At 32.6% G+C, this 27,047-nt stretch overlaps 1 protein-coding gene and 1 pseudogene across 3 annotated transcripts; one reads left to right on the top strand and one right to left on the bottom strand.

Annotated features, from left to right (window-relative positions):
* Window positions 1–1,842: 1,842 nt before the first annotated feature.
* On the top strand, window positions 1,843–26,994 carry LOC132952263 (zinc finger protein 271-like). Of its 3 annotated transcripts, none has more exons than XM_061024505.1 (4): window positions 1,843–2,386; window positions 4,936–5,016; window positions 5,197–5,391; window positions 21,569–26,994. In XM_061024505.1, the coding sequence occupies exons 2-4, from the start codon at window positions 4,970–4,972 to the stop codon at window positions 23,577–23,579; spliced, it is 2,253 nt and encodes a 750-aa protein (XP_060880488.1). In that variant the 5' UTR covers window positions 1,843–2,386; window positions 4,936–4,969; the 3' UTR covers window positions 23,580–26,994. The 3 variants fall into 3 exon arrangements, with proteins under 3 accessions (XP_060880488.1, XP_060880487.1, XP_060880486.1); XM_061024504.1 differs by having other exon boundaries at window positions 1,843–2,441; XM_061024503.1 differs by having other exon boundaries at window positions 1,843–2,573.
* Window positions 12,819–14,049, bottom strand: LOC132952265 (uncharacterized; annotated as a pseudogene).
* Window positions 26,995–27,047: the final 53 nt, after the last annotated feature.

Below are 27,047 nucleotides of genomic sequence, written 5' to 3'. Positions count from 1 at the left end.
GCTGAGTTATGTGTTAATCAACAGTGTTTTTGTCAAATTACAAATCTGAATAAAATATATTGAGGTTTTGGTCACGTAACGCATAGGTAGTAGTTTACCGGTGTAGTGACCTTTGTAAAAATAAACTGAGGTAGTAAATTTGAAATTTAAAACAAGATTCCTCATAAGTCAAAAGTTTGTTTACCTTACCTTAAAAAAAAATGTCTACCGAAAGTCAAATTAAATTTTTACAATATTGGATATTCACTTGACTTCTCATGTAGCGATTTTATTATTTTGTTGTGATTCAAAAACGAATAACCGTAGATACTTTAAATACAAAAAAACCTGGCAATAACAACGCATTGTCATGTCCAGCTAGTATAATATAATATATATTATATTGTTCTATTATACTTTTATGATAATATTGAACTAAAAATAAAAATTTTAATATAAATGAATTTGACGGGCCGCCGGGCAATGATAATGTAATTTGTTACTGTGATAGTGTGATTCTATATCATAGAGTAATATAGTACTCTATGTTCTATAATATACTGGGTCCACGACAGTGGCGGATTTGATTCGTCTTCTAGGGGGGGGGGGGGGGCAATATCCTTTGGTCCACAAATGATACTACTTTTCAACCACAGAGGAAAAACATGTAATAGGTAGGTATGAAGGTAAAAATGTAAAATAAATATTGTTATCAAGTGGTACATTTGATTTCTTTCGAAAAAATTGAAAAATGGATTTCTGTTTCCTTTTAGAAAACGACATAATTAATACAAATAATACAATACAATACACTGTACACTTTTCTCTGGAAAAACAACTGCGCGAAACAAAGCATCAAACAATGACAAATGACAATTAACTTAAAAGTTAATAGTAGTCGCTACTCGCTAGTCGGAACACACTACTACACTATACTACTAAAGACAATTTGAAAATTCAATATTTAATATTATAGTTTAGCGAATAAGCGCGAAGCGTACTAAGCGTAGAGATATCATGAGAGATATAAGATAAAAGATTCAAGATTATATTATCAATAACATGGCCAGTGTGACCAACCGCTTACTGCGATACCAAAACTATTTACACCCTACAGAGGCCGTGATTATAATTCTTAGAACTTCTATACAGATTTCTGAAAAAAATTATTATTTTTACGTAGTTTGATGTCTAGGCCTCTAGGGAGGGGCCATGGCCCCTATGGCCCCCCCCTAAACGCCGCGCCTGGTCCACGATTTAAGATATACCTTAAATCGTGACTAGGTCTAAGAAGACGAGAGAGAAAAATGTAGAGATAAACATTATTTACCTCACAGATACAGATAACAAAAAATAGTTTATTATCTAATATCTATAAACCTTGGTCGATATGCGCATGCGCAACGTGACTTCTCGCATATGTATTCACCACGGACTAAGATATAGGAATATATATCCGTGGTATTCACAGATACCTATTGTACCTATGGATAATTATGCGAGGAGTTGCATCGCGCTTGAGCACACCGACCACCTAATTCGGTGACTCGTCGGTACGTCGGCAACAAAAATCATACGCTGTAGCTACTATATAGCTACAATATCCATAGTATTAGTATAATATGATCTTATATTATGTTCTTATTAATTTATTGATGGTGGGGGGGTAGGAAGTAGGAACTACGTAGTCCATCTGGCATCTATATTATGTCTATAATAGCCGTGGTTGTAATAGTTAGACGCGCATGCGCACTAGATTACATAATACACTGTGTGTAAACCCGCCGGCCTTGGCCTTTGTGTGGTCCGTCCAACGAAATTTCATAGCTCCCCTCACTACAATATTTACCGTGACGATTTTAGTTACCGTGTGTCCGTGTCCATACCGACGTCCATAGACCTATAAACAGTATAAACTAATGGACAGCGCATTCCACTCCGCCCTGCTATTAATGTACGGGAATCATATAAGAGAAAGAACATAAAGGGGGTAATCATTAACGTTTGAAACTATTATAATACTATATTTCCCCCACGTTCTCTTTTCTCTTTTACTCTATATCGTACCCCTGACCTGTCTCTCTCTAAGCGCTGTCCGTTATAGTTTATTGGTCTATGGCCTATGCCCACGTTCCACACCATAGTACATGATAGCGTTGTTACCATAATGGTTCATTCATCACGATGTCTAATGTAATCTATCTGCGCATTCGACAAGTGGAAAAGATTTCAGTTGATTTCAGTTTAATGAATCAAGAATACCAATAAATTGCATTACACCGCATACCAGTCGCATGCGATAAAAACTTTTAAATTCAAAATGTATGAGTTATGTCGCATGCGAGTATTTGTAAATAGTAATATGATTTCAAGAATTGGGAACCACTGGCCCGTCTACAACTCAATAGTAAATACACTTTAGTTACGTCGTAGTGTCGTATTGCAGTGTGCGGAAACCTTATGTATGTACAACAAGTTTTATAGCATTTCAAATTTATCGCAACGACGATACTGTAATATAATATAAAATATTATCTGATTTAGTTTGTAATAACTAAAAATAATAATAAACGTTTCAAATCTATGTTAGTAATGTAAGTTAATATGTATTATATTTATTTAATAATATGTACCTAATAATAATATCTAATATGTTATAAAATTAAAAGTAGCAAAATAAAGTTACCTAATAATTAATTAAAATGTTTGTTCCTACTTCGCCTATAAGATTCAATCGGTTATAATACTCACTTTGTGCTAAATCTCAATGTGAGTCTTATAAGCGGCGTCTACTTATATGTATCGTAGAATAAAATAAATATAAAAATTTGGTATAATTATGTAAGTGACTAATACGTAAAAATAATAAATTAATAATTATTCAGTATAATTCAGACATAGGTATAAATTAAAGCGTATAAATTAAATAAATTATCATTTTTAATAATACTATACCAAACATTGATAATGTAATACACAATAAAAATTAAAAGTTAAGTATTTAGTGTAGTAATCACTGAAAAAAAGATTAATAGTTTAAATAATTGTGGTTTATTGTTCCTTAAAGTATGAATGTTCTACATCTTTTTCATGTAATACTTTGAATTTTTGTTATAAAAGGTGTCCCGAAAATTGCTACTTTCTGGGCCAGATGGTTTAATCATATTGCTTTCCGGGTTTTTTTCACTCTGATTTTGATTAAAAAATTTTTTTGGGTAATTATTATTCTTATTATGCGGATTAACAACTTAATGAACTCCTTACTTGGTGCAGTTTGTTTTGATGTTCCATCAATAAATGTTTTGAGATCATATATCTTTTTAATTGCTTCTTAAGGTGGTCAGAATCTTCAATTAAATGGATTTTATTTGTTATACTCTTAGTTTATTTTTTGAATATTTTATACAAGTTACAAGTTTTTATTACAATTTTTGTTGTTTTAATGTCTTTATATGTATTTCTATACACTTGTTATCACTTGTTTTAATAAATGTCTCTTTTCAACAATTTATAGTATAGTAGGTATGAAACTATGAAAATACAAATTGAATACATTACTCAATGTATTCTGTGTTGGCATAAAAAAAACTTATTTAGGTAGACATAAGCTTTACATAATTATCCATTTTATAACTACTATCTACTGGTTATACAGTCTCACATAAATAACCACTGTTCAACGCTTGTGTACACTGTTATAACTTTATCAGAACAACATACCTACTTCTTCATTTCTCTCTATTATATCATAAAAAGTTATATATTTTTGTGTTTTCCATTGATTTATGATTTAATATTACAACTATATAATAGGTAATTAGAATTTATTTTTCAATTTTTAATTTTTATTGGTTTTTGATAAAAATGCTAGTTATGTTGAAAATGGTGGTGACAAGTGATGTGAGCATGAGGCAGAGTCGACTAGTAATGATTAGTGTTTGAAAATTTCATGAAATTTAAAAAAATGAAATGATTTGAAATATTTCAAAATGTGTGAAATATTTCAATTATCATTATTTTTGTAGTTTTGTCTTGTAAAATATTAAATAATTAATCTAAATAAATTAAATACCTCATTAGTCATTAACACACATTTTTTTCTTGGTTTAAATGTATAATAATATAATATTGTATTTTTTTGCTATACCTATTATTTGATGTAAAAATGTAAAACAAATAAGGAATAAGTATATTGTATATGTACCATGTACGTGGTAACTTATATAGTTATATGTTAAAAATCAGATCAGAGTTTTCTTGATCGAGAATCCTTATGACATGTATTTGTATAATTGTACATACAAAAAACATAATAAAAATAAAAATATAAAAATTAAATATAAATTTAAAAAAAAACGCTTAGGTATAACGTTTATCATATATGTTATGTTATGAAAATCATTGTTTCTTCTTAATGTTGACATGTATTATAATTATATAAAACAAAAAACATAATAAATATTAAAAAGAAACAGTAAAAGGAAACCAGCACTTAGGTATATATTATAAAGATCATAGTTTTCTAGCTAACAATTCACATGAAATAATATAAATTATAATTATAATTTATATATAATAAAAATATAAATCAAAATAATATTTAAAAAATAAAAATGAAATAATTAATAAAAATCCAATATTTCACAAAACATTGAAATATTTCATTTGAAATATTTCATGAAATATTTCTCATACTTCAAACACTAGTAATGATATTCTGTTATTTTTCAAAAAAATATTTAGTGTAACACATTTGTTTTGTTAGGGGTATGATTACTTTAAATCAAGGATGACGCTTGTAATTGATTTCAGTTTTTAATTTTTAGAGCCAAAATGTTTGTACACCAAAAAATACTTATTACTAAATATATGGCCTACAATCTTCCCCCCCCCTCCCCCCACAAAAAGACCTATTTGACTTCAGAGGTACATAATTTTAATGTTATATGTTCACAGTAATCAAAAAACATTAAGGAAAACATAATTCAGTATGAAACCATTAAGTCAATCAATTAATGATTCTGCAATAAATTCCAAGTAAGCAAATACCTATACTATTAGGTATTGAAACGTTACAAAAATATGAAATTTTAACCTACATTTTGAAATTATTTTATAAAACTAGGTGTTTTTATAATTTATGTAACTAATTGTATATGATTTTAACAGTAATTGCCTACTAAATAATAAAATATACATTTTTTCAATGTCTTTTAGGTATGATTATATATTAAATAGTTCGAGAGTGTTGACAATTCCACTTCTTAGATGCGATGATCAAGTATTTAATAGACCTATTGAACAAGAAATTATTGCAAAGACAGAGTATAATAATGATCAAGTTTTAAATAGAGTTATTAAACAGGAATTTATTGATGATACAGACCATAATAATGATCAGTTACTCACAGGGTAAGAATTATTTTTACATCATAGCGTAATTTAAAATGTAATGATACAATTTATTAACCAAACTGATGTAAACTGACTTGAACCTAACTGAACAAATATATTTAACATATTTTAATTTGACATAAATAATAATAGAAAAAGAAGCCATCTACTTATAGAATCCCAGTAGTACTACTAACAGAAATTATTAATTGCTTAGGTTAATTTTTGGTTGGTAAATTGTTTAATGGATCACAGCACCCTATGTTCATTTTAACATCAAACTATGATGTCTAGTAGGTAGTGGACAATTTGTAAAAATTAAGTTGATTTAACTATAAAAATATATTAACTGGTTATATAGTATACTGTCTCCTTCACAAAATTGACTATTGTAATTAGGCCTGCGGTAATGTTAAATATATTAGATTCTTATTATGTTGAATGTCGATATCTCAAACTCTTTTGAAATCCCCTTGAAATAATTACAATTATAATAAAGCTCCATACCTCAAACTTTTTTCAGTTCTCTTTGACCTTCAACATAACAAGAGTTTACTGTATAACATAATATCCAGAAAATGTAGACCTTATGAATATATCAACTATGACTTGGGCTTGGTAGATCATAGAATCTTATACCTATTTATTTGAACAACAAGGAACAGGCTCATATATCATTACATCTTATTACCTACTAAAGACTTATAAACAATAATATATAAGTATGTTGGATTTGGATATGTTATATATTAGTAGTCAGCCGTATTTGTTTTTTTCTCTCTGGCCCACGCGCAATATGTACAAAACGCATTAACTCAGAATCATTTTTTCTATGTTTTTAAGTAATCTTAGAGTAAAATCACCTATTAAAAAAAGATAGAAAATAATATTTTTGAGGGAATGACATATCGATTTTATATTTTATTATTATTTGACTTAGTATTCGACTTTCAAAATAAAAAAAAAAATGTTGTAAATTTAAATTATGTTTAAATTGTTTTGGTTAGGTTATTGTTTTGGTTTAAACTATTTTGACAAATCTATATGTCATTCCCCTTAAATTATTATTCTCTATCTTTTTTGTAATAGGTAATGTTACTCTAAGATAACATAAAAATATAGAAAAAAATGATTTTTCGTAAATGCGTTTTGTCTATAATGCGCGTGGCCAGAGAGAGAAAACAAATACTGCACTGACATCCTCTTAAAGGGGAATTTACGTTATTTGCCGGTTACTAATGTTGTTGACCAAATACAGAGGTAATTGTCATTAGAAACTGGATAGTCACTTTATAACCAGATACAAGGGTAATTGTAGTTTTAGATCAGATATGCACATGAATCTCAAATAATATTAATTGACAATTTATGTAGGTATTTTTAAAAAGAAGCAGCGCTGGTTTCCTTGAGGGCCCGCAACAGAATTATTACCAGCTGCTTCCCTCAATGTCAACTGTCTATCATCTGCTAATTTTATTGTTAATTGTTAAGAGGACGTTATACTCGCATTTGTTGTCTCCGTCTTACAAGTGCGTAACATAGCAAATTTTACTCTCAGCAGAACACGTATAGCTCTGTTAGTATAAAAATAATAGCGAATTGACCTCTTATAAAATCTAAAGGTAAGATTATTATCTAGGCAACCTCATGGGGTTTTTATTATAATTTAATTTTAACGCGAGTTATGAGTATTTTAAAATTGTAAATTTTTTATACATCTTAAAATACTTATAACTCACTTTAAATTTAAAATATACTAAAAAGCCCATGAGGTTGTCTAGATAATAATCTTACCTTTAGATTTTATAATAGGTCAATTCGCTCTAATTTTTATACTAACGGAGCTATACATGTTCTGCTAAGTGTAGAATTTGCTATGTTACGCACTTGTAAGACGGAGACAACACATGCGGGTATAACGTCCTCTTAACTTGTTCATGTTTATCAGTTTTTATTTGCAAATAGGTATTTTTTGGAGTGTGTAATTTATTGTAAGTTACCTACTTAAGAAAAAATATTTTTAATTTTAATGAAATATTTTCCTTTTAGAGTTTAACTTGCACACTTTGTGTAATCCGTGTTCAACATGGGTGACAAATGCTACTAAATTTTGTGTACCCACTATGTACATCAGGTATAGTTATACTTATAGTTGTTCCTATTTCAAACTGTGGAAAATTTTCTTTAATTACCAAATTTTGTTGAAATTCAACATTTCTTTCTGTAATTTCCACTTCATCAGTGATTGGTTTTTTGGTTATTGTTTCTAAATCTTCTTCTATTTAATGTCTTCTTTTATTTTAATGTTTTGAATATTAGACGGCATTTAGCCAATTCTAGCCGTATAGCAAAAAACTACATCATTTGGCGTTCCACCTATACCTAATATGCAAATAATAAACATTCAAAAACAGCAATACAAAACTAATACATTATTATTGATTTATTTATTTAAGAATATTAAAATATTAAAGCCCAATAATTATATAAATTACTATATTATGAATGGTTCCAAGTCAAAATATCTTCAATAAAATATATATCCGGAAAAATATTTCTCCTGTACGAAATACATTTAAAATCTCTTAGAAGTAAGAAATAATTTAGTTAATCAATAAATAAATATAATCGTTTAAGTTGCAATTAACTTGTTTATAATTTTATTAAAAATATCTACTAATAATGTAAGCAATTTGAGTTAGTAAATAAATAAAAACTTTTAAGTTGTAACTAACTTGTTCATAATTTATAAAAAAATATCTAATAATTTAAAATTTTAGATTGTGTACATTGATATTAAATACTTCTAGGCATTTTTATTGTCATACTGTTTAACTAATGTTAGTAAATATAATTATTATCATAAAATAAAAATTTATTACCTTTTGATGTCACTGTGTACTCACAACTCATTAGAAATTACTAAATCATTAATATTTATTAGATTAGCTGGTGGTTTTTATTCGATGGTCATTACTTTTCGAATGGTTTTAGAAATTGAATCCATGTCAGGTAACTGACCAATGACCACTTATAGATGTAGGAAGTGTTTCCACGACTTGACTTATCAAATTGTTAGATATGATTTTTATAGAATTGGTAGATAATTCAGTGGTTTTTTCTTTTGCTTTTATATATTTTGCTATGACTTCATTAACTGAGACTTTGCAAACATTTGGTGTGTGTGATTAATGATTTGCTTCTTAAATAATAATGTTAAAAATAGTTTAAATAAAACCGCATGACCCGCACTGTCCCTCTACCGTGGTGCTTACGTCCTTAAATATTATTTTACAAAGTGCTGCCTCAGCTCATTTGCTTTGTTGGCCTATTATTACGAATATGAAACATTAAACTATTTAAGTAAAAAGTAATATTGGCACATACAACACTCCCTTATGTTATAAAAAAAATATGTCCTCATATTTTAAATTTAAAACTATGTAATGAAATTAATACAAAAATTAAGAGAAGGGAGAGAAAAAATATTCACAGTTTTGTCGTTTGTTTCCTAACAGAGTATACAGTATACATGTAACATAATATATAGTTTAACAAGTTTAAATATAGGTATATTAGATGTTTCAAAACAGTTATAGGTTAATATTTAACATTTTATAAATTAATTAACTATGGGCAGGGAGGGGTGGTCACAATATAGGCTTATACGTAAATGCTACTTGCCTTATTAGTTGTACATATTTTTGGTGTTTAGAGTGTGGAAAGGTAAATAGGAATGACATACATATATTTTTTGTGAGAGAAAGACTTGGGATTCGATCAAATTTATATTATTTCAAAACCTTCTATAATCGTTGTGTCCAAAATTCTATTTTTCCGACTTGTCAATTTTTATATGATCTTTTATCTGTTTGCTGAGTTTACTATTCCATTCTTTTTCTTCGTTGTATTGTGTTGTGTGAATCCTTTTCTTGTGGTTGATTGTGTTAATATTTAGTAGTCTTGGTGAAGTGTTGGTTGACGTCGTGTATGCCTTTGTTTTTATACCAATTTCGTGTTAAATTTGTTTTACATATGGTGTTTTTTTTAAAAATAAAAAAATAATATTTATTATGATACATTTTTTTTTTTTTTGACATCTCACTATATACATTTTTAGATTCTGAGCGAAGCGATTTTACAAAGATGTGTTTTTTTTTTTTAAATTTTTTTTTAAATTTTTGTGTCTGTCATCGCCTTTTAGGACAGTTGTTCTTTCAGCTTGGATTAGTGGACTGTATGGTTTGATTAAAAACGGCGACAACTGTATTTTGATTTGCCGCGAGCGGCGGACTACTATTTTTTAAAAAGAATAACGAATATATAAGGACACAAATGTGCCGGCCGGCGTAGGGCTCTTAAAACTAATTTTACAATAATTCAAAGTTACAATAATAATATAATAGAATATAATTCAAAAAAAAACCGTAACGGGTACGACGTTGATGCCGGTGCTAATTGACGATGAAGTGCCTGGGTGCTGGTGAATTGACGGTGAGGTGTGGGTGACGGTGAATTGATGGTGAGGTGCCTGGTAGATGAAGTGACGGGGAGGTGCCGGTGGTCAAAACTAATTCCTTCACTTTGTCCGTGCCGTAGGTAAAAAAGAACGTAAAAACAACGGTAAGACGGTTCACGGTAACGCACACAACTGACGACGGCTAGGTGCGGGCACGAAACTGCTGATCCGGTTACCGAGAGTAGCGGGTAGGCGGCATCTGCTTATCACAGTGTTGGTGTCGCTTACGTAACTACCAAACATACCGCCCACCTTTAAGGTACTCGGCTTCACAATACGAGTGGTAAGCGACACAATTTTACCACCGGACGTTTGATCACCGTTCGATTTGCAGTTCGAACTGTAGCAACGCGTACAACATTATCCTCCCCTGGGTGTACTTCTATCACCCGTGCAGTCTTCCAGGTAAGAGGGGGTGTCGGCTCTTTAATAATTACTAGGTCCCCAGGTTCAAGATTGCGTTGGTGTTTGCCCCATTTTGAGCGACTTGAAATTGTGTGCAGATATTCTTTTGACCATCGGTCCCAGAAATGTTTTTGGATGTGTTGCACAAGTGTCCATCGTTGTTGTAACGTAAGTTTAGGTCCCGGGTGTAGTGGGTCTGGGACTGGGACAGTTACAAGGGGTTCCATCGTGAGAAAATGTCCAGCAGTGAGTGTTTGAAGATCGTTTGGATCTGACGACATAGCTCCTAATGGACGTGAATTGAGAATTGCTTCTATGCGGTGGAAAACGGTGTTCAGTTCTTCATAGGTCAATACCTGTTCCTGAATTGTACGGTGTAACAGGGTCTTGGCGGATTTAACGGCCGCTTCCCACAGCCCTCCCATATGCGGTGCAGCTGGGGGATTCAGGTGCCATTGGATGTGCACATTACTTATACCCGCGGTTATTTCGGAGGAGCTTAGGAGCCGCTTGACGTCTTCCATGTAGTTTTTCGCTCCTACAAAGTTAGTTCCGCAATCACTGTACAGATCGGTGCATCTACCACGGCGACTGACGAAGCGGTTAAGAGCGGCCAGGAAGAGTGTGGTAGATAAATCACTTACTAACTCTAAGTGTACTGCGCGAGTGGCCATGCAAACGAAAATACATAAGTAACCCTTGGTTGTCTGTACACGTCGGAGTAGGGCAGCTTTTACCAAAAACGGTCCGGCGAAATCCACTCCTACGTGTGTAAAAACCTTAGTTCCGAATAGTCGTGGTCGGGGTAAATTTCCCATTCTCGGTTGCATCGGTGTTGGTCTGGTGCGAAAACATGGTACGCACTGGCGGAGATGTTTACGAATGGCACCTCGGGCCGCTATAATCCAAAACTTTTGTTGCAAAATATTTTGGGTGGTTTGCGCCCCAGGATGACAATGCAGGTAGATGAAATCAATGAGTAGGACAGTTAATGGAGATTGTTTTGGTAACAGGATGGGATGCTTTGTCTCATATGGAAGGTCGGAGGACCGGAGGCGACCGCCCACCCTGAGAAGACCCTCTTCCGAATCTAAATAAGTTCCAAGTAATAGCAGTTTATGGGTACAGGGCTCTCCTGATGTGAGACGTTTCAAATCCTCTGCAAAATGTACCTTTTGGACCCATCGGATGAGGGCGTGCAATGCTTCCTCCTTTTCTTTTGCTCCTGGTGGTTTGGAATGATCAAAAGAGATGGGTCGGTGTGACAGATTTCTTCGAATTCGTAACCAATAGGCGGTGAGACGTAGAACTTTCGGAAGTTCTGCTGATGCATACAATAGTTGACATTCCTCTACGGGCTTAGTGATTAAAAGAGCAAGTTGTTTCTCCTCGACTTGATGTTCCATCTTATCCAGACACGTGATAGGTGTCACCGGAGGCCAGGTATTTGTTGGTTGGGTGAGAAATACTGAGCCGCCCCACCAAATCTGATGGTCCACTAGCTCTTTTGGGGTTACACCTCGGGACGCACAGTCTGCAGGGTTGTGTGCTGTAGGTACGTGTCTCCAAATCTTCGGGGACGTCATGTGCTGAATTTTGGCAACTCGATTTGCCACAAACGTCTTGAGTTTTGCTCTAGGTGTCTGAATCCAAGCCAAGACTACGGTAGAATCGGACCATGCCGTCGTGGCTTCAATCGGAATGGCATTTAGATTGGTACCGATATGTTCCAGACAACGAGCAAGTAATAACGCCCCACATAACTCAAGTCGTGGAATTGAAAGCCTTTTTTCCGGAGCCACCTTAGACTTTCCCATTAACATTTGGCAGTGACTGATGCCATTTGGTTCTCGCGCTAAAAGATATACCGCGGCGGCGTAAGCGTTTTCTGAGCTATCGCAAAATCCATTGATTTCATACGTAGCTCCAGGTGTAGTTGCTCGACGCCGTATTCGAATAGATCCAATTAGTGGCAATTCTTCGTGGTAACGTGTCCAAGCATCGATGGCGTCGTCAGGTATTCTCTCATCTCACCCCACCCCAATCGACCACAAATACTTCATCAGTCGTTTGAGATTGGTAATGACTGGAGTGAGGAGGCCGATGGGGTCATAGATTCGGGCTATCTCCGAAAGAATAGCTCGTTTGGTAAAACGCACGGGATTCGGTCGGTATTGGTAGGACAACATATCCAGGTTAGGTTCCCATTTTAGACCGAGAACCTTGGTGTAATCTGACTGCGGTTCATCGAAGGTAAAATTATCGGTTTTACGATGTTCAATCGGAACGGCCTCTAATAATGCAGGTGCATTGCTGGACCACTTTCGGAGCTCAAACTTCCCACGCTCAAATACTTTTATAACCTCTTGTTGGAGTTTAAGAGCCTCTTCTTCCGAGTCGGCTCCGGTAACGACATCGTCCACATAGAGGTCTTGATATATGACCTTTTGCACATTAGGGTATGCTTTGGCTTCATCCTCAGCTAATTGATGTATTGTTCTAATTGCAAGGAATGGAGATGATCGTTGGCCAAATGTAACAGTGGATATTTCGTACGTCTGAACAAGGTCAGAGGGCTGGAATCGGAAAAGAAGGCGTTGGTATGGTCTATGTTTTGGAGTGACAACAATCTGCCGGAACATCTGCTTGATATCGGTGGTGAACACTACTGCGTGCAAACGAAAACGTAAGATGATTCCTGGTAGATCCTGTTGAAGTTTGGGCCCCATAAACAAGTTATCATTTAGCGATTTTCCATTTGAGGAAAGGGCCGACGCATCGTAAACAACACGGAGCTTGGTAGTTGTACTTCCTGGTTTCACTACACCGTGGTGTGGTATGTAAAAAGATGTGTTATCAATGCCCTCAGTGTTGTCTACATAACTCATATGTCCGGAGTCTAAATAATCTTGCATGGCCCCGTTATAATCCTGTCTATGATCCGTGGATTTTGAAAGCCTAGATTCCAGATGTATGAGCCGTGTGTGTGCTAGATGGTATGATTCCCCAATAGGAGGTGGGTCATGGATGAATGGCAGATGTACTATATATCGACCATCCTTCTGTCGAGTAGTAGTGGTACGATAGATCTCTTCGCATTTTTGTTCTGCCGGACAGGTCTTTTCCACCGTAGGGAGCTCTTCAATTTCCCAAAACTTGCGCAGTATTTGGTCGATGGGGTCTATAGACGTGAAAAGTGAAGTCGTACTATTTGACGGATTTGGGGCTGACCGTCCCATGAGCACCCATCCAAACACTGTTTTTAGCGCCACAGGTTGATTGACGGTACCTTCTCGTCGGTCTCCACTTATGATATAAGGAAAAACATCCGCTCCAAGGAGAATGTCTATAGGTAGTGGTTCGTCATATCGGGGATCGGCTAGGTCCAGACCCTGCACATGCGCCCACTCAGTCTTCACGACGCGTTCAGACGGAATGAGTCCGGTGATGCGAGGTAGTATGAAAGTCTCAACTGTGAAGAGAGGCGTATCACGCCTTACGGGTTTGATGATAATTTGAGTACGTGCTTTTATCGGCGGTACTTGTAGGCCGGCCATAGCTTGCACAGCTACACTGCATTTATCCCGTGTCACCCCTAACCTGTTACGACATTGTTCCGTGAGGAAACTGCTTTGACTGCCGCTGTCTAAAAGCGCTCGCGCCTCTTGATATTGTCCACTACTATCCTGTACTAATACAGCCATCGTAGACATAAGTACACAGGAGTTGACCCTCTTGTCGGAGGAAAACATACTATTGACGGTGGTAGTGGGTTGGGGTTCGGGGGTATTCACTATGGCCGTTGGTTGAACGTCTGGGGTATTTTCAAAATGCAATAGGGAATGATGCCGCCCCTTGCATTTCAAACATACTCGGATGTGTTTACACTGACTCACTGGGTGCTCGCTAAAACACAAGAAACAACGCCTAAGGTCTTTAATTATTTGGTACCGATCCTTTGGTGTTTTTTCTTTGAATACCGTGCAAGCAATCAACAGGTGACCAGGTGTTGTATTGCAGACCTGACAGGTGAATTGCCGTCTATTCTCACGTGGGTCTGGCTTTCCGGCATGCAACGTGACAGTTTTGCCATATGGTTTTTTATTTGGTTTTTCCTGTTCTTTGCCAGATTGGCCAGCGATTGCAGCATTTCAAAATTTTGATAAGAACATGGTAAAGTTGTTCATACTTGGATCATCCGTGGTATCTACTATTAATTCCCATTGAGCACGAAGTTGAGAGTCCAACTTTAATTCAAATAAATGTAGCAAGATTGGGTCCCATTGATCCACGGAGTAATTTTGGTTTGCGAGCGCTCCAACTGACTCCGTGTTCGTGTTCAGCATCTGGCGGATAGATTTAGCATCACCGAACATTGCTTTTGGCATCGTCCAAAGTTGGTTCAAGTGACTCTGTGCAATTATCCGACGGTTTGCATAGCGTTTGTCCAAAACTGTTAGCGCTAGAGTGTAGTTATCGTCGCTTAGCATCAAATTGGATATAAGCGCTGACGGCTCGCCTTCCAGGTAACTTTTTAAATAGCTGAACTTAAGAATAGGTGGCAGGTTAGTATTGTTGTGAACTGCAATGTCAAACAAATTTCTAAAGCTGGTATATTGTTTCGGATCTCCTCCAAACCTCGGTATTGATAGCTTTTCCAGTGGTATCAAATCGCGTCTATCTCGGTTTTGAGATGTACTGATAAAGGTTTCGTCGGCATTCGGATGTTGAAGTAAAACTGGTATATGTTCATCTGCCGCAATCATCACTTCAAAATACACTTCGTCAAACTTATCACGAATGTCCTCAGGTGAACTGATATCTACTTCGGACTTTTGGTCTTTTTCCGGTTTTCCGAGTTGTTTTATTACAATCGAAAGCTGTTCCTCGAATTCCTCCTTAATCCGCGGAACGGTGGCATACATCATTCGAAACTTGGTTTTGTCCGACCTAGTGACCGGTGTCTTGTTTAGCGAATCTCCAGCGTCTCGTACTCGCATGATTCGTTTCTGAATGTCCGAGAGGCGAATTTTTGCTTCTTCAAAAATACCCATGACGCTATATTCCCCTCCACAAAAACGTACGCGCAATTCAAGCCAGTAGGTACAACCAAAATATACCAAAATAACAAAGCAGTTAAAATATATTTTTTTTTTTTTTTTGTTATTTGAGAATTGCGTCACCCTGTATATACGGTATATAACTTTCCAGAAATAAGCTACTTTTTTAACCTTGACCGAGTTCTTGCGAAGACGACACCTCTTATCTACTACGCTATAACGGTCGTCGCGGCAGCGTCGTACGCCTACCGGTCAAAGTCCAAATTCTATACTATGCAACGCTTCGTTAATTATAATAATGCAAATAACCGACCTTTTATTATATTTATATAGTACACATACATCTCTGTAATTATATTAATATTTAATTATTGGTGATTTTTCGGTAAAAGACCGCTAGTAATATTTTCACTTAGAATAATATATTATATATATCCTAGGCTCGATGGACCAATGTTCTTTCAGCTTGGATTAGTGGACTGTATGGTTTGATTAAAAACGGTGACAACTGTATTTTGATTTGCCGCGAGCGGCGGACTACTATTTTTTAAAAAGAATAACGAATATATAAGGACACAAATGTGCCGGCCGGCGTAGGGCTCTTAAAACTAATTTTACAATAATTCAAAGTTACAATAATAATATAATAGAATATAATTCAAAAAAAAACCGTAACGGGTACGACGTTGATGCCGGTGCTAATTGACGATGAAGTGCCTGGGTGCTGGTGAATTGACGGTGAGGTGTGGGTGACGGTGAATTGATGGTGAGGTGCCTGGTAGATGAAGTGACGGGGAGGTGCCGGTGGTCAAAACTAATTCCTTCACTTTGTCCGTGCCGTAGGTAAAAAAGAACGTAAAAACAACGGTAAGACGGTTCACGGTAACGCACACAACTGACGACGGCTAGGTGCGGGCACGAAACTGCTGATCCGGTTACCGAGAGTAGCGGGTAGGCGGCATCTGCTTATCACAGTGTTGGTGTCGCTTACGTAACTACCAAACAACAGTAAAAGTGCTTGGATTTTCTTCAACAGTAACTTTTCTGATAGGAAAATGAATCTAGTTGGTACTTTGGGGGGTCAAAAGTAAAAATTCCCAGTAGTTTTCAAAAGCATCGTGAAAAACAAAAGAAAAATTAAGGAAAAACGGGAATTTTTACGCAAAATCTGTTTTCAAGAAAATCGATTTTAGTTTTCGGTGTAACTCCAAAACAAATGACCGTAGGGACATGAAATTTTGATTGAATGTTTATAATTGCATTTCATATACACCATAACATTTTCCAAATCTCTTGACTTATTTTGAGCTGTTTACGGACATTGTCAATTTCCATTTTTTTTAGTTTTTTTTTCTATAAATATCAATAAAATTTTATCTGTTGAGTAAAAAAGCTTGAAAATTTAATGGCAGGCTCCTAGGTTATTATTTCAAAGGCAGATGAAATAAATTAAAAATCCGTAGTCACAGTTTTTATTTATAAGCATTTAAAGTTCAAATTTTGACAAAATACGGAAAAATCACGAAAATTAGCAAATTATTTTGAGTTGAGAATTCATAAAAATTTTTCTTTTTGAATCTAAGATTTGAAAATGTAATATAAGATTACTCATATGTTTGTCTACCTTTATCAAAAAAAAAATGTCTAGAAGAAACTTAAATTAAATTTTTATGAGCGTCTGAAATTTATATTTTTACAACATTTGATATTTACTCGATTTCTCATGTAACAATTTTCTTATTTTATTGTAATTAAAAAACGAATGACTGTAGATACTTGAAAATTTCACTAAATGTTTATATTAGCATTTTCTATACACCATAACATTTTTAAAGTAATTTGACTCTTTTTGAACTGTTTACGGACATAGTCAGTTTTCAATTTGTTTAGTTTTTTTTTCTATAAATATCAATTAATATTTATTTATTGTGTAAAAAAGCGTGAAAATTTAATGCAAGGCTTCTGATATAATGTTACAATTGCAATTGAAAAATATTAAAAATACATAAGCACAATTTTTTTTTATAAGCATTTAAAGTTCAAATTTTGACAACATTTATCAAATTTATAATTTATTAATTATTTTGTAGTTATTTATAAAATTTTCAACTTTTATAGCTAAGGATTGAAAATTTAAAACAAGATTCCACGTAAATAGGTTAATAAATTATTTTACTCAAACTAATATCATCAAATATACTTAGTAATATCATAGGCTGACTGACCGTTTTCGCTCAAAATCGTTTTTCGTATACCACGATGTTATATCATTGAATTCAAATTTAACACCATCCATTACAGTGACCCACTTGTAACCTACTGTACAGCAGAGCGACATCCACTTATCCACCTTTTATGAAATTGATTTTATAAGTGGAACCACATTAGTAGGTTTTTTTTGTCGGTAGCTTTTTCTTGGCCCTTGGGTAATGCTTTTCATATAAAATATATTATAATGAAGAATCTGTTCATGGTTTTGCGAATAATAGTGCTAGAATAAAATTATGGTCTAGCTTATTGAGTTAATTTAGTATATTGATAAATTCGATTTTAGTCGTGTGAAATGGATTTTTTTTGAGGAAGTATAAGAGATTATATAGTTTATATTTTATTGTAGTTATGATGTTCGAACATATTAAATCGATTTAATTGGATTAATTATATTTATATGAATATTTTTTATCTTAACTTTAATTTTTCCTTATTTATTAAATTATCATAATAATTTTGATATAGCAAATTTAATAATTACACCTAACCATATTCAACCAGAATGATATTTTTTATATTCATATTCAACTTTACGAGCAATCCCTAACAAATTAGGAGGAGTTATTGCTTTAATGTTATCAATTTTAATTTTATTAAAACTTTTTAAGAAATAAATAAAATTATATTTTGAATTTTTATTATAACATTTTTCATATTGACTTGAATTGGTATACAACCAGTTGAATATCCTTTTATTTCAACAAGTCAAATTTTTACAACAATTTACTTTTCATATTTTTTTATTAATTTTTATATTATAAAAATATGAGATAAATTAAAACATAAATATGTTTTTATGTCCCCTTGCCTGGAAAAACTGTCAGGTTTTATTATCATTTTTTCCATTTTAGTTTTTTATTTTTTATTTGCTATAGGTCAACAAGTTCTGTTTTTTTTATGGGAATAAATATCTGTTAATTTAGTAATTTTTGATCCTAAGGCTTTAAGTTCTTCGCCATTCATATCACATTAAGATTTAATTGAATTTATGAGTTGTCTAAAGAAATTTATTTTATTAAAGGAGGTTGATTTTTATTAATCTGTTTATACTTAACGCTAACTACCTACTTAATTTTTGGATAATTTAAAAATTTAAAATTAAAATATTTTAATAATTTCAGAAATAAACTAAATACAGTTTTAAAAGACGAAAGAAAATTAAACTAATACAAAAATAAATCCTATTTAAATTGTAAAAAAAAACCTATTCTACAATCCTAATATTAATATATATGTACATTACAAATCGTTGCTCACCTTGGCGTGTACGTGTGAACTGTAGACGCATGGTTAGCCAAATATTGTACTCACGCGGTACAAGCGTCGTCTTTTCAGTGAGCAAAATCGAATGCGTATGTGTTGCTCGCACTCGGTATACACACACACAATTGCGTTCTGGGATACTCCTGTACCCAAAAACACGCACAAAAAGGTCTTTTATTTTAACTTGTAAAAAAAACACTAAATACTTTACGTACATAAAAACTTGAAAAAAAAATTAAAAGGTGCCAAGGTTGAGGTACCAAGCCACACGCACAGTAAAAAAATGTCTCCGGCCGTGAATAAGAACCCCGTTGGGCGCCACTGTCGTATACCTATCTCTCGATGGTACACAAAATAATCGATGACAATATTCACACTATTAAATAACTTTATTAAACATAAAACAAACACACAAAAATACGAGTCTCGATGGACCGCTTACAAACATACAGGCCTCGCTCGAGGACTCACACTGTCCCTCTGCTGTGGTGCTTATTTGATTATTTTACTAAGTGCTGCCTCAGCTCATTTGCTTCGTTGTCCTATTATTACGAATATGAAACATTTAACTATTTAAGCAGAAAGTAACATTGGCATACACAACAATACATTGTTACAATAGCAGTTGAAAAATATTAAAAATACATTGGCAACATTTTTTTTATAAGCATTTTAAGTTAGAATTTTGACAAAATGTATCAAATTTAAAATTGAATAATTATTTTGTAGTTATTTATAAAATTTTCAACTTTTATAGCTAAGGATTGAAAATTTAAAACAAGATTCCACGTAAATAGGTTAATACATTATTTTACTCAAACTAATATCATCAAATATACTTAGTAATATATCATAGGCTGACTGACCATTTTCGCTCAAAATCGTTTTCGTATATACAACGATGTTATATCATTGAATTCAAATTGAACAACATCCATTACAGTGACCCACTTGTAACCTATTGTACAGCTAAGTGACATCCACTTGCTCACTTTTTTTCTTAAAAATCAACAAGTTAAAAATTAAAAACGATAGCATTCAAAAATATTGGACAAATTGTTGTAGACGAAACTCCATAACTGAAAATAAGCACGACTCCCCTCCCCATATTTTGTTGAAATATACAGATTATTGCATATTAACTCGGATTGTTATCATTAAAAACAAAATGGTTTTGTAAAGGAATATCAAAAATATAAATTTTTCTTATCATCAAAAATTTGCTGACAAAAGCTAAAGCCGGAATTACAAAGCGCCTCGTGTAGAGTGTGGAGCGGTATAGCGCCGTCTGATTGATGTTGTGTGGCAAAGTTTGTAACGCGGCGCGTCTCTCCGACAATTGTCGGTGTCTGTATCTCGCGTCAAAGGAAAATTGGCGCGACATGTCTTATCCAATCTAAAGGCGTGTCAGGTTTAATGTGCGCGGTATAACATGCTCTTCGCTCCTCGCGACTTGTAATCCCGGCTTAAGAGGACGTCGCACCCGCACATGTTGTCTCCGTCTTACACGTGTACGACAAAGCAAATATTACGCTCAGCAGATCACGTTTAGCCCCGATAATTTTAAAACTGTTAAATTTTAATTTGAAATCGAGTTATGAGCATTAAAAGACGTATAAACAATTTACAATTTTAAAATACTCATAATTCACTTTAAAACTGAAATATAACAAAGAGCCGATGAGATGCCCTAGATAACATTCTTAACTTTAAATTTTATAAGATTCACTCCAATTTTAAAATTGACGGGGCTAAACGTCTCTGCTGAGCGTATTAATTTGGTATGTTGTACACGTTTAAGACGGAGACAACATATGCGGGTGCGACGTCCTCTTGACAAATTCAAATTCCCACTCAAATATACTTGTTTATTATTTGCTTTAACGCTGCTAGTTTTGTTTTTGTCATCAAATTTTTGATTGATAACGGGTAAATGTGCAATAACCTTGTATATTTCAACCATGGTTTAAGTTTAGATTGATTTTAGAAAAATTTCAATTTCCTTTACTATTGCTATAATCGGTATATATTAACTTATATAAGTGGCCTAGTGTGGCACAGTGGCTGGCTTCAGTTTTAAAGTCAAGCATCGGCTAGTGCCACTGGTTTCCGGATGGGTGACCACTCGGGCACTAGTGATAGACCCTTGCCTCATATACACACGTGTTCTAACCAACCATACTCTACAGTAACAAACCTACTAAAAAACCTACTAACAGCTAATGGCCATAGTTGTCGGGCTTAAGTTGAATAATAATTAAAAAAAATAATTAAAAAACAACCTATACCTATTATTCGGGTGTATAAGGTTGAATTGTTTACTAAAAAGAAATACTTAATTAAGAATACTCAATGTAATATGTTTTCTTTAAACAGTATATGTAAAATACATTAATAATTTACAATATTTTAAATTTAATTATTTAATATATTTTTATTTTATGAATGCAATGATCAACTACACTAACACATTTGGAGATTTTAATATATGACCAATATTGTTAGTCAATTATGTAAAATCATTTTATATTAAATAGTTTTAATGTTCATCTCATACAATTTAAACCAAAAAGTCTCATTGATTTTGCGTAGTATTTATATATTTGTTTTATGAACGAAATTAAATAATTCTCAATTTTTAAATAATATAAATTTTAAAAATAATTATATATTTTAGATCTGTATGTAGTACTGAAGAAAAAGTAAACGCAATCGAAACCAATATAAAAGTCGAAAAAGATTTTATTGATTGTTTTGCATTTGAAGGAGAAGTGCTTAACGATAGTCACTCTTCGGAAATCATTATTTGTAATGATTCTAACTTAAGGAAAAAGCCTTTAACATTCAATGTTTGTAATAATGAATTTTCAAATTTGAGTAAATTTCTGGTTGATAAGATATTACAAAATGGAGATCATCATTACAAATGCAATAACTGCGATAAATCATTTAATTCAAAAGCAAATTTGAGAAGACACGTGAAGATTCATATCATTAAAAGAGAAGAATCATTCATTTGTGCTATTTGTCATAAATCATATTATAGTAAATCATATTTGAAAATTCACATAATGCTTCATAATAATGAAAAGCCGTATAAATGTGGTATCTGCGATAAAGGGTTTTCTCTTGCAGTAGGTTTACAAAAACATACAAGGACACATACTGGCGAAAAGCCATATAAATGTGATATCTGTGAAAAAAGGTTTGCTATTGCATCAAATTTAACAGTGCATATGAGGATACATACTGGTGTAAAACCATTTAAATGTCTTACCTGTTATAAAGAATTTTATCAAGCATCAGATTTAAAAAACCATACAAGGTTACATACTGGTGAAAAACCATTTAAATGTGATATCTGTGATAAATTGTTTTCTCTTTCTAAATATTTAAAAAATCATTTAAAGACACATAGCGAAGTAAAGCCTTATACATGTGATGTCTGTAATAAAGGATTTTATAATACATCAAATTTGACAGCACATACAAGGATACACACTGGAGAAAAGCCATTTACATGTGATGTCTGTCATCAATCGTTTTCTCATCCAGGCAGTTTAAGAAATCATTCTTGGGTACATTCTGGAGTAAAGCCATATAGGTGTAATATCTGTGATAAAAGGTTTACCACAGCGTCAAGTTTAACATCGCATACAAGAATACATACAGGAGAAAAGCCCTACAGATGTGATATCTGTGATAGAGGGTTTTCTCAAGCACAGATTTTAAAAAGTCATACTAGGGTACATACAGGTGAAAGGCCATATACATGTGATATCTGTGATAAAAGTTTTTCTAAATCATCAACTTTAAAATGTCATACAAAGACACATAGCGGAATAAAACCTCATAAATGTGATATCTGTTATAAAAGATTTTATCATATATCAGAATTAAAAAAGCATAAAAAGACACATGCTGATGAAAAGCCTTATAAATGTCTTATTTGTGATAAAAGATTTTATCAAATAAATAATTTATCACAGCATACAAGGATACATACTACTATGAAGCCATATAAATGTCAAATCTGCGATCAATCATTTTCTGTTAAAGGATATTTAAAAAAGCATACAATGATACATTCTGGTGAAAAGCCATTCGAATGTGATATATGTAAACAAGCGTTTTCTCATAAAACAAGAATACAAATCCATATGAGAACACATACCGGCGAAAAGCCCTATAAATGTAATGTATGTAAAAAAGCGTTTTCTCATACAGCAAATTTAAAAACCCATACAAGAATACATACTGGAGAAAAGCCGTTTAGATGTGAGATCTGTGATAAAAGATTTTCTAAAGCAGAACATTTAACAGTGCATACAAGGATACATACTGGAGATAAACCCTATAAATGTGATACATGTCCACTAGCGTTTGCCCATGCAGCAAATTTAAAAACCCATAAGAAAATACATACCGAAGAAAAGTCATTTATATGTGTTATCTGTAGTAAGGCGTTTACTCTAGCATCAAATTTAACAAGGCATACAAGGACACATACCGGTGAAAAGCCTTATAAATGTCATGTATGTAAACAAGCGTTTTCTCACTCAGCAAATTTAAAAACCCATATGAGAATACACACTGGCGAAAAGCCATATAAATGTCATCTCTGTGATGAAGTTTTTTCTCGAGTTGATTATTTAAAAAAGCACACAAGGATACATTTTGGCGTATAGCCATAAAAATGAAACAACTATTTAAAAATAGCTATAATTGGTTCAGAGGTGATCAACTACTGTTTTTACTATTACTTTAATCAGACTGTATATTATTGTCAGGAGTTGGACCTTTGTGAACAGGCTGGTGAAACTGACCATAACATCAGACTCATCAACGGGATTCCTCGCCTTGTGAAACCACGGTAAAAAGTACTTCATGGGGGTTCTGGGATCAACTATGACCCAGTCTCATGCCTGAACACTTCAACAATTCATCTCAACTCCAACTCAACGTCTCGCTACTGATATTTATCTTGGATATTACCAAAACTATATTTATAAGAATTAATCTTAACTCTTTTGTATTTAAATCTTTTGACTTCAATTTTATTTTTATTTGTCGGTCTGAGACTTGGCTTTGGGATAATATTCATGAAACCGAACGTCAAATCAACTATGTTGTATATCGATTAGATGGAAATAATCCTCCTAGTGATTACTGTAGAGGTAGGGGCGTTCTCTTAGCAATCTGCATATATGTCTTATCTAACTTATTAATAAATACTCTAAAAAATATTGAACAATTGTTTGTAAAATTTGTATTTAATAATATTAAGTTTGAGCCTAGCTTAGTTTACTTTACCCCATATTCTTAATGAATCCTATCCAACAGCCGTAAAATTTGGTCATCGGCTTGAACTCTAATAGTGTTTTCATATTTTGTGGTGATTTCAAATTTCTTAATATCTCTTGATCAAATGATAAATATGGTTTCTCTTATATTTTTCCAACTGGCTCAAGAATACACCGCATTTCTGAATCATTTGTCCTCTCGAACTTCTTCCAAATAAATAGTGTAACAAACTCACTGATCTGGTTTTCTGCAATGAACACCGGTTGTTTTTATAAATAATGCCCTAAATACGCTCGTACCATTTAAACCTTCGACACACAAAGGACCTGGATATTACATTAACACCTATTATTGACCTCCACCTACACATCGAGTCTGTATGCAGCAAAGCATTTAAAGTTATGGGTTTTATAAAGCACGTCGTGTACTAGTTTCATCTTTAAATGCCTCTGAAAGCTATTTTTTGTTGGAGCGTTCAACTTTTGAATATTCTTCAGTGTTATGGGACGCATAGTACACAATGCCTCCAAGTTAGAACCCGGTCAACGCCGTTTCCTATCTTTTGTAGGTCATGCCCTAGGTATTCAAAATCTTCGGCATGGTTATTCGAATCGCCTACACTACCTTGGTTTTAGCTCCTTAGTTGACAGAAGAGTGTCTGTTAACGTTTGAATGAGTTTATTATTGATTACATTTATGCCCCATATCTCTTCCATCACAAGTTTTTTTTTTTTTTTTTAAACTTTATTTTAAAACATACAATCTGTAATTTAAATTTACAATAAGCATGTATGCGGATATACATTAATTAATTTGACATGCGACGCGTGAAAAAAGAAGCCACCCAATAGCAACACTTTATATCACAAGTAAATTTCAAAGTCCCTTCACGCTCCTACGAAACTTTATTCCATTCTCAGTCCAGCTACACGCCACAAACTACGCTCGTAACCACCTTAATTCACCGCGTTATGCGTCTTGCAAACAAACACCCTTCACAATCATAAAACCCTGCTATGTTATTATTAGTTTTTAATTTCTTAATCTGTAGACTTAGAAAAAATTTTTAATTGTACTAAATATTAGGCATTATTGTTATTATTATTAACCCTATTATCTAATAATTGTATTGTATACTGGACATTTTATATTTTTTTTAAATAAAGCTGGTTTCATGTATATATTGTGATACTTGGTTTAATCCTGTGGTACAGACCACCCAGTAGTTTTATAATTGTTTTTCTCTTTGTTGATTTTAAAAAACCTGTTGCTCCTGTCACGTGTGTGTGGATAAGGATTTTAAATTAAACTTATTGAAATTAATATTTGGAAAACAATTTTTTTGTCATCAGACCATACCCCATTGTATTGATAATTATTTTTAAATTGTTATATATAATATTTAAGTAAATGTAATTTGTAAAATAAAATTATCTTGATTTTTTGTATGTTTTGTAGTATTATAGAATATATGTCTAAGTATTTCAATCTATTATATCATTACTTGTTCAAAATTGTATCAGTAATATTTTTACAAATACGATATTTAAAGCTATAAAAATGAACAGAATTAATTTAACTTTTGTAACAAACTTGTTTCTCTTGTCACGTGTGTGTGAATAAGGATTATAAATTAAACTTATTGAAATTAATACTTGAAAAACAATTTTTTTGTCATCAGACCATACCCCATTTGTATTGATAATTATTTTTAAATTGTTGTATATAATATTTAAGTAAATGTAATGTGTAAAATAAAATTATCTTAATTTTTGTATTTTTGTAGTATTATAGAATATATGTGTTTAAATATTTTAATCTATTATATCATTACTTGTTCAAAAATGTATCAGCAATATTTTTACAGATACAATATTTAAAGCTATACAGATGAACAGAATTAATTTAACTTTTGTTAAACACATTATATCGAGGCTAGGGGGAATTTACGCATTAAATTTATTTAAACTTTTTAACTTAAATAGTTACTTTTGGCTTTTAATTAACTGAACTGTTAATTGTTAACTGTTAACTTACTAAATTTCTTTTTTAATTAACGTGGAATTAACGAATTAATTTTTCATTTTGAGAAATAAGTTAAGTTAATTTATTTTGTTTTTAATTTAATTATATTTCACCATTTCAGTCTGTTTCGTTTCCATGTCAAAAAATATTTACCGTGAATTGTTTAAAATTAAAATTGTATATCATTCGAATCTAACTTGTATGGAAATACTGTATACAGTATAAACACTATAGTCTATAATTTAGTTTTGGGTTCGAAAAAAATTAAGTACTCTAGCATTGTAAAAACAAATTAACTTTTTTTAACTTAATAAAAAGTGTAAAATAACTTTTAAATTAACCGAGTGAACCTATAGTTAAATTAACTTTTAACTTTTAACTTTTTGCTATTGGAACATATTAACTAAACTTAACTGAGTTAAAAGAAAATCATTAACTTGTACAGCCTTGCATTATATATAAAGGTGTTTAAAAGGACGTGATACCCGCATGTGTTGTCTCCGTCTTATAAGTGCGTAACATGGTAAATTGTATGCTCAGAAGAACACGGAGCTACACGGGTGCGTACGTAATTATTACGGTGTTTATGATGTGCATATTACCGTTAGGTATATAATTTTTACTAAATTGTATGGTTTGGGCCAAATATAAAATATAAAATACGGGTCTAAAATTATATCCGATCATAAAAACTATTTTATTTTTTGTAACTTAAAGCAACCTATATAATAAAAAAAAATATATTATTTTTTTTTTGAGGCTTAATAAATTTGTAGTGTCTTTCTATTATTTGTTTTAGCGTGAATATTGTTGATCTACCTGACATA

This window comes from Metopolophium dirhodum, chromosome 9, assembly GCF_019925205.1.
Source record: "Metopolophium dirhodum isolate CAU chromosome 9, ASM1992520v1, whole genome shotgun sequence".
NCBI lineage: Eukaryota > Metazoa > Arthropoda > Insecta > Hemiptera > Aphididae > Metopolophium > Metopolophium dirhodum.
The sequence above is the reverse complement of the archived record's forward strand: the minus strand, read 5'-3'. Positions and strand labels throughout refer to the sequence as shown.

Bases quoted from the DNA above. Each gene is read 5' to 3' on its own strand.
- LOC132952263 (XM_061024505.1), top strand. From the start codon at position 4,970: ATGAAACCATTAAGTCAATCAATTAATGATTCTGCAATAAATTCCAA. The intron at 5,017-5,196 runs GTAAGCAAATAC...AATGTCTTTTAG, and splicing joins GATTCTGCAATAAATTCCAA to GTATGATTATATATTAAATA. The intron at 5,392-21,568 runs GTAAGAATTATT...TATATATTTTAG, and splicing joins AATGATCAGTTACTCACAGG to ATCTGTATGTAGTACTGAAG.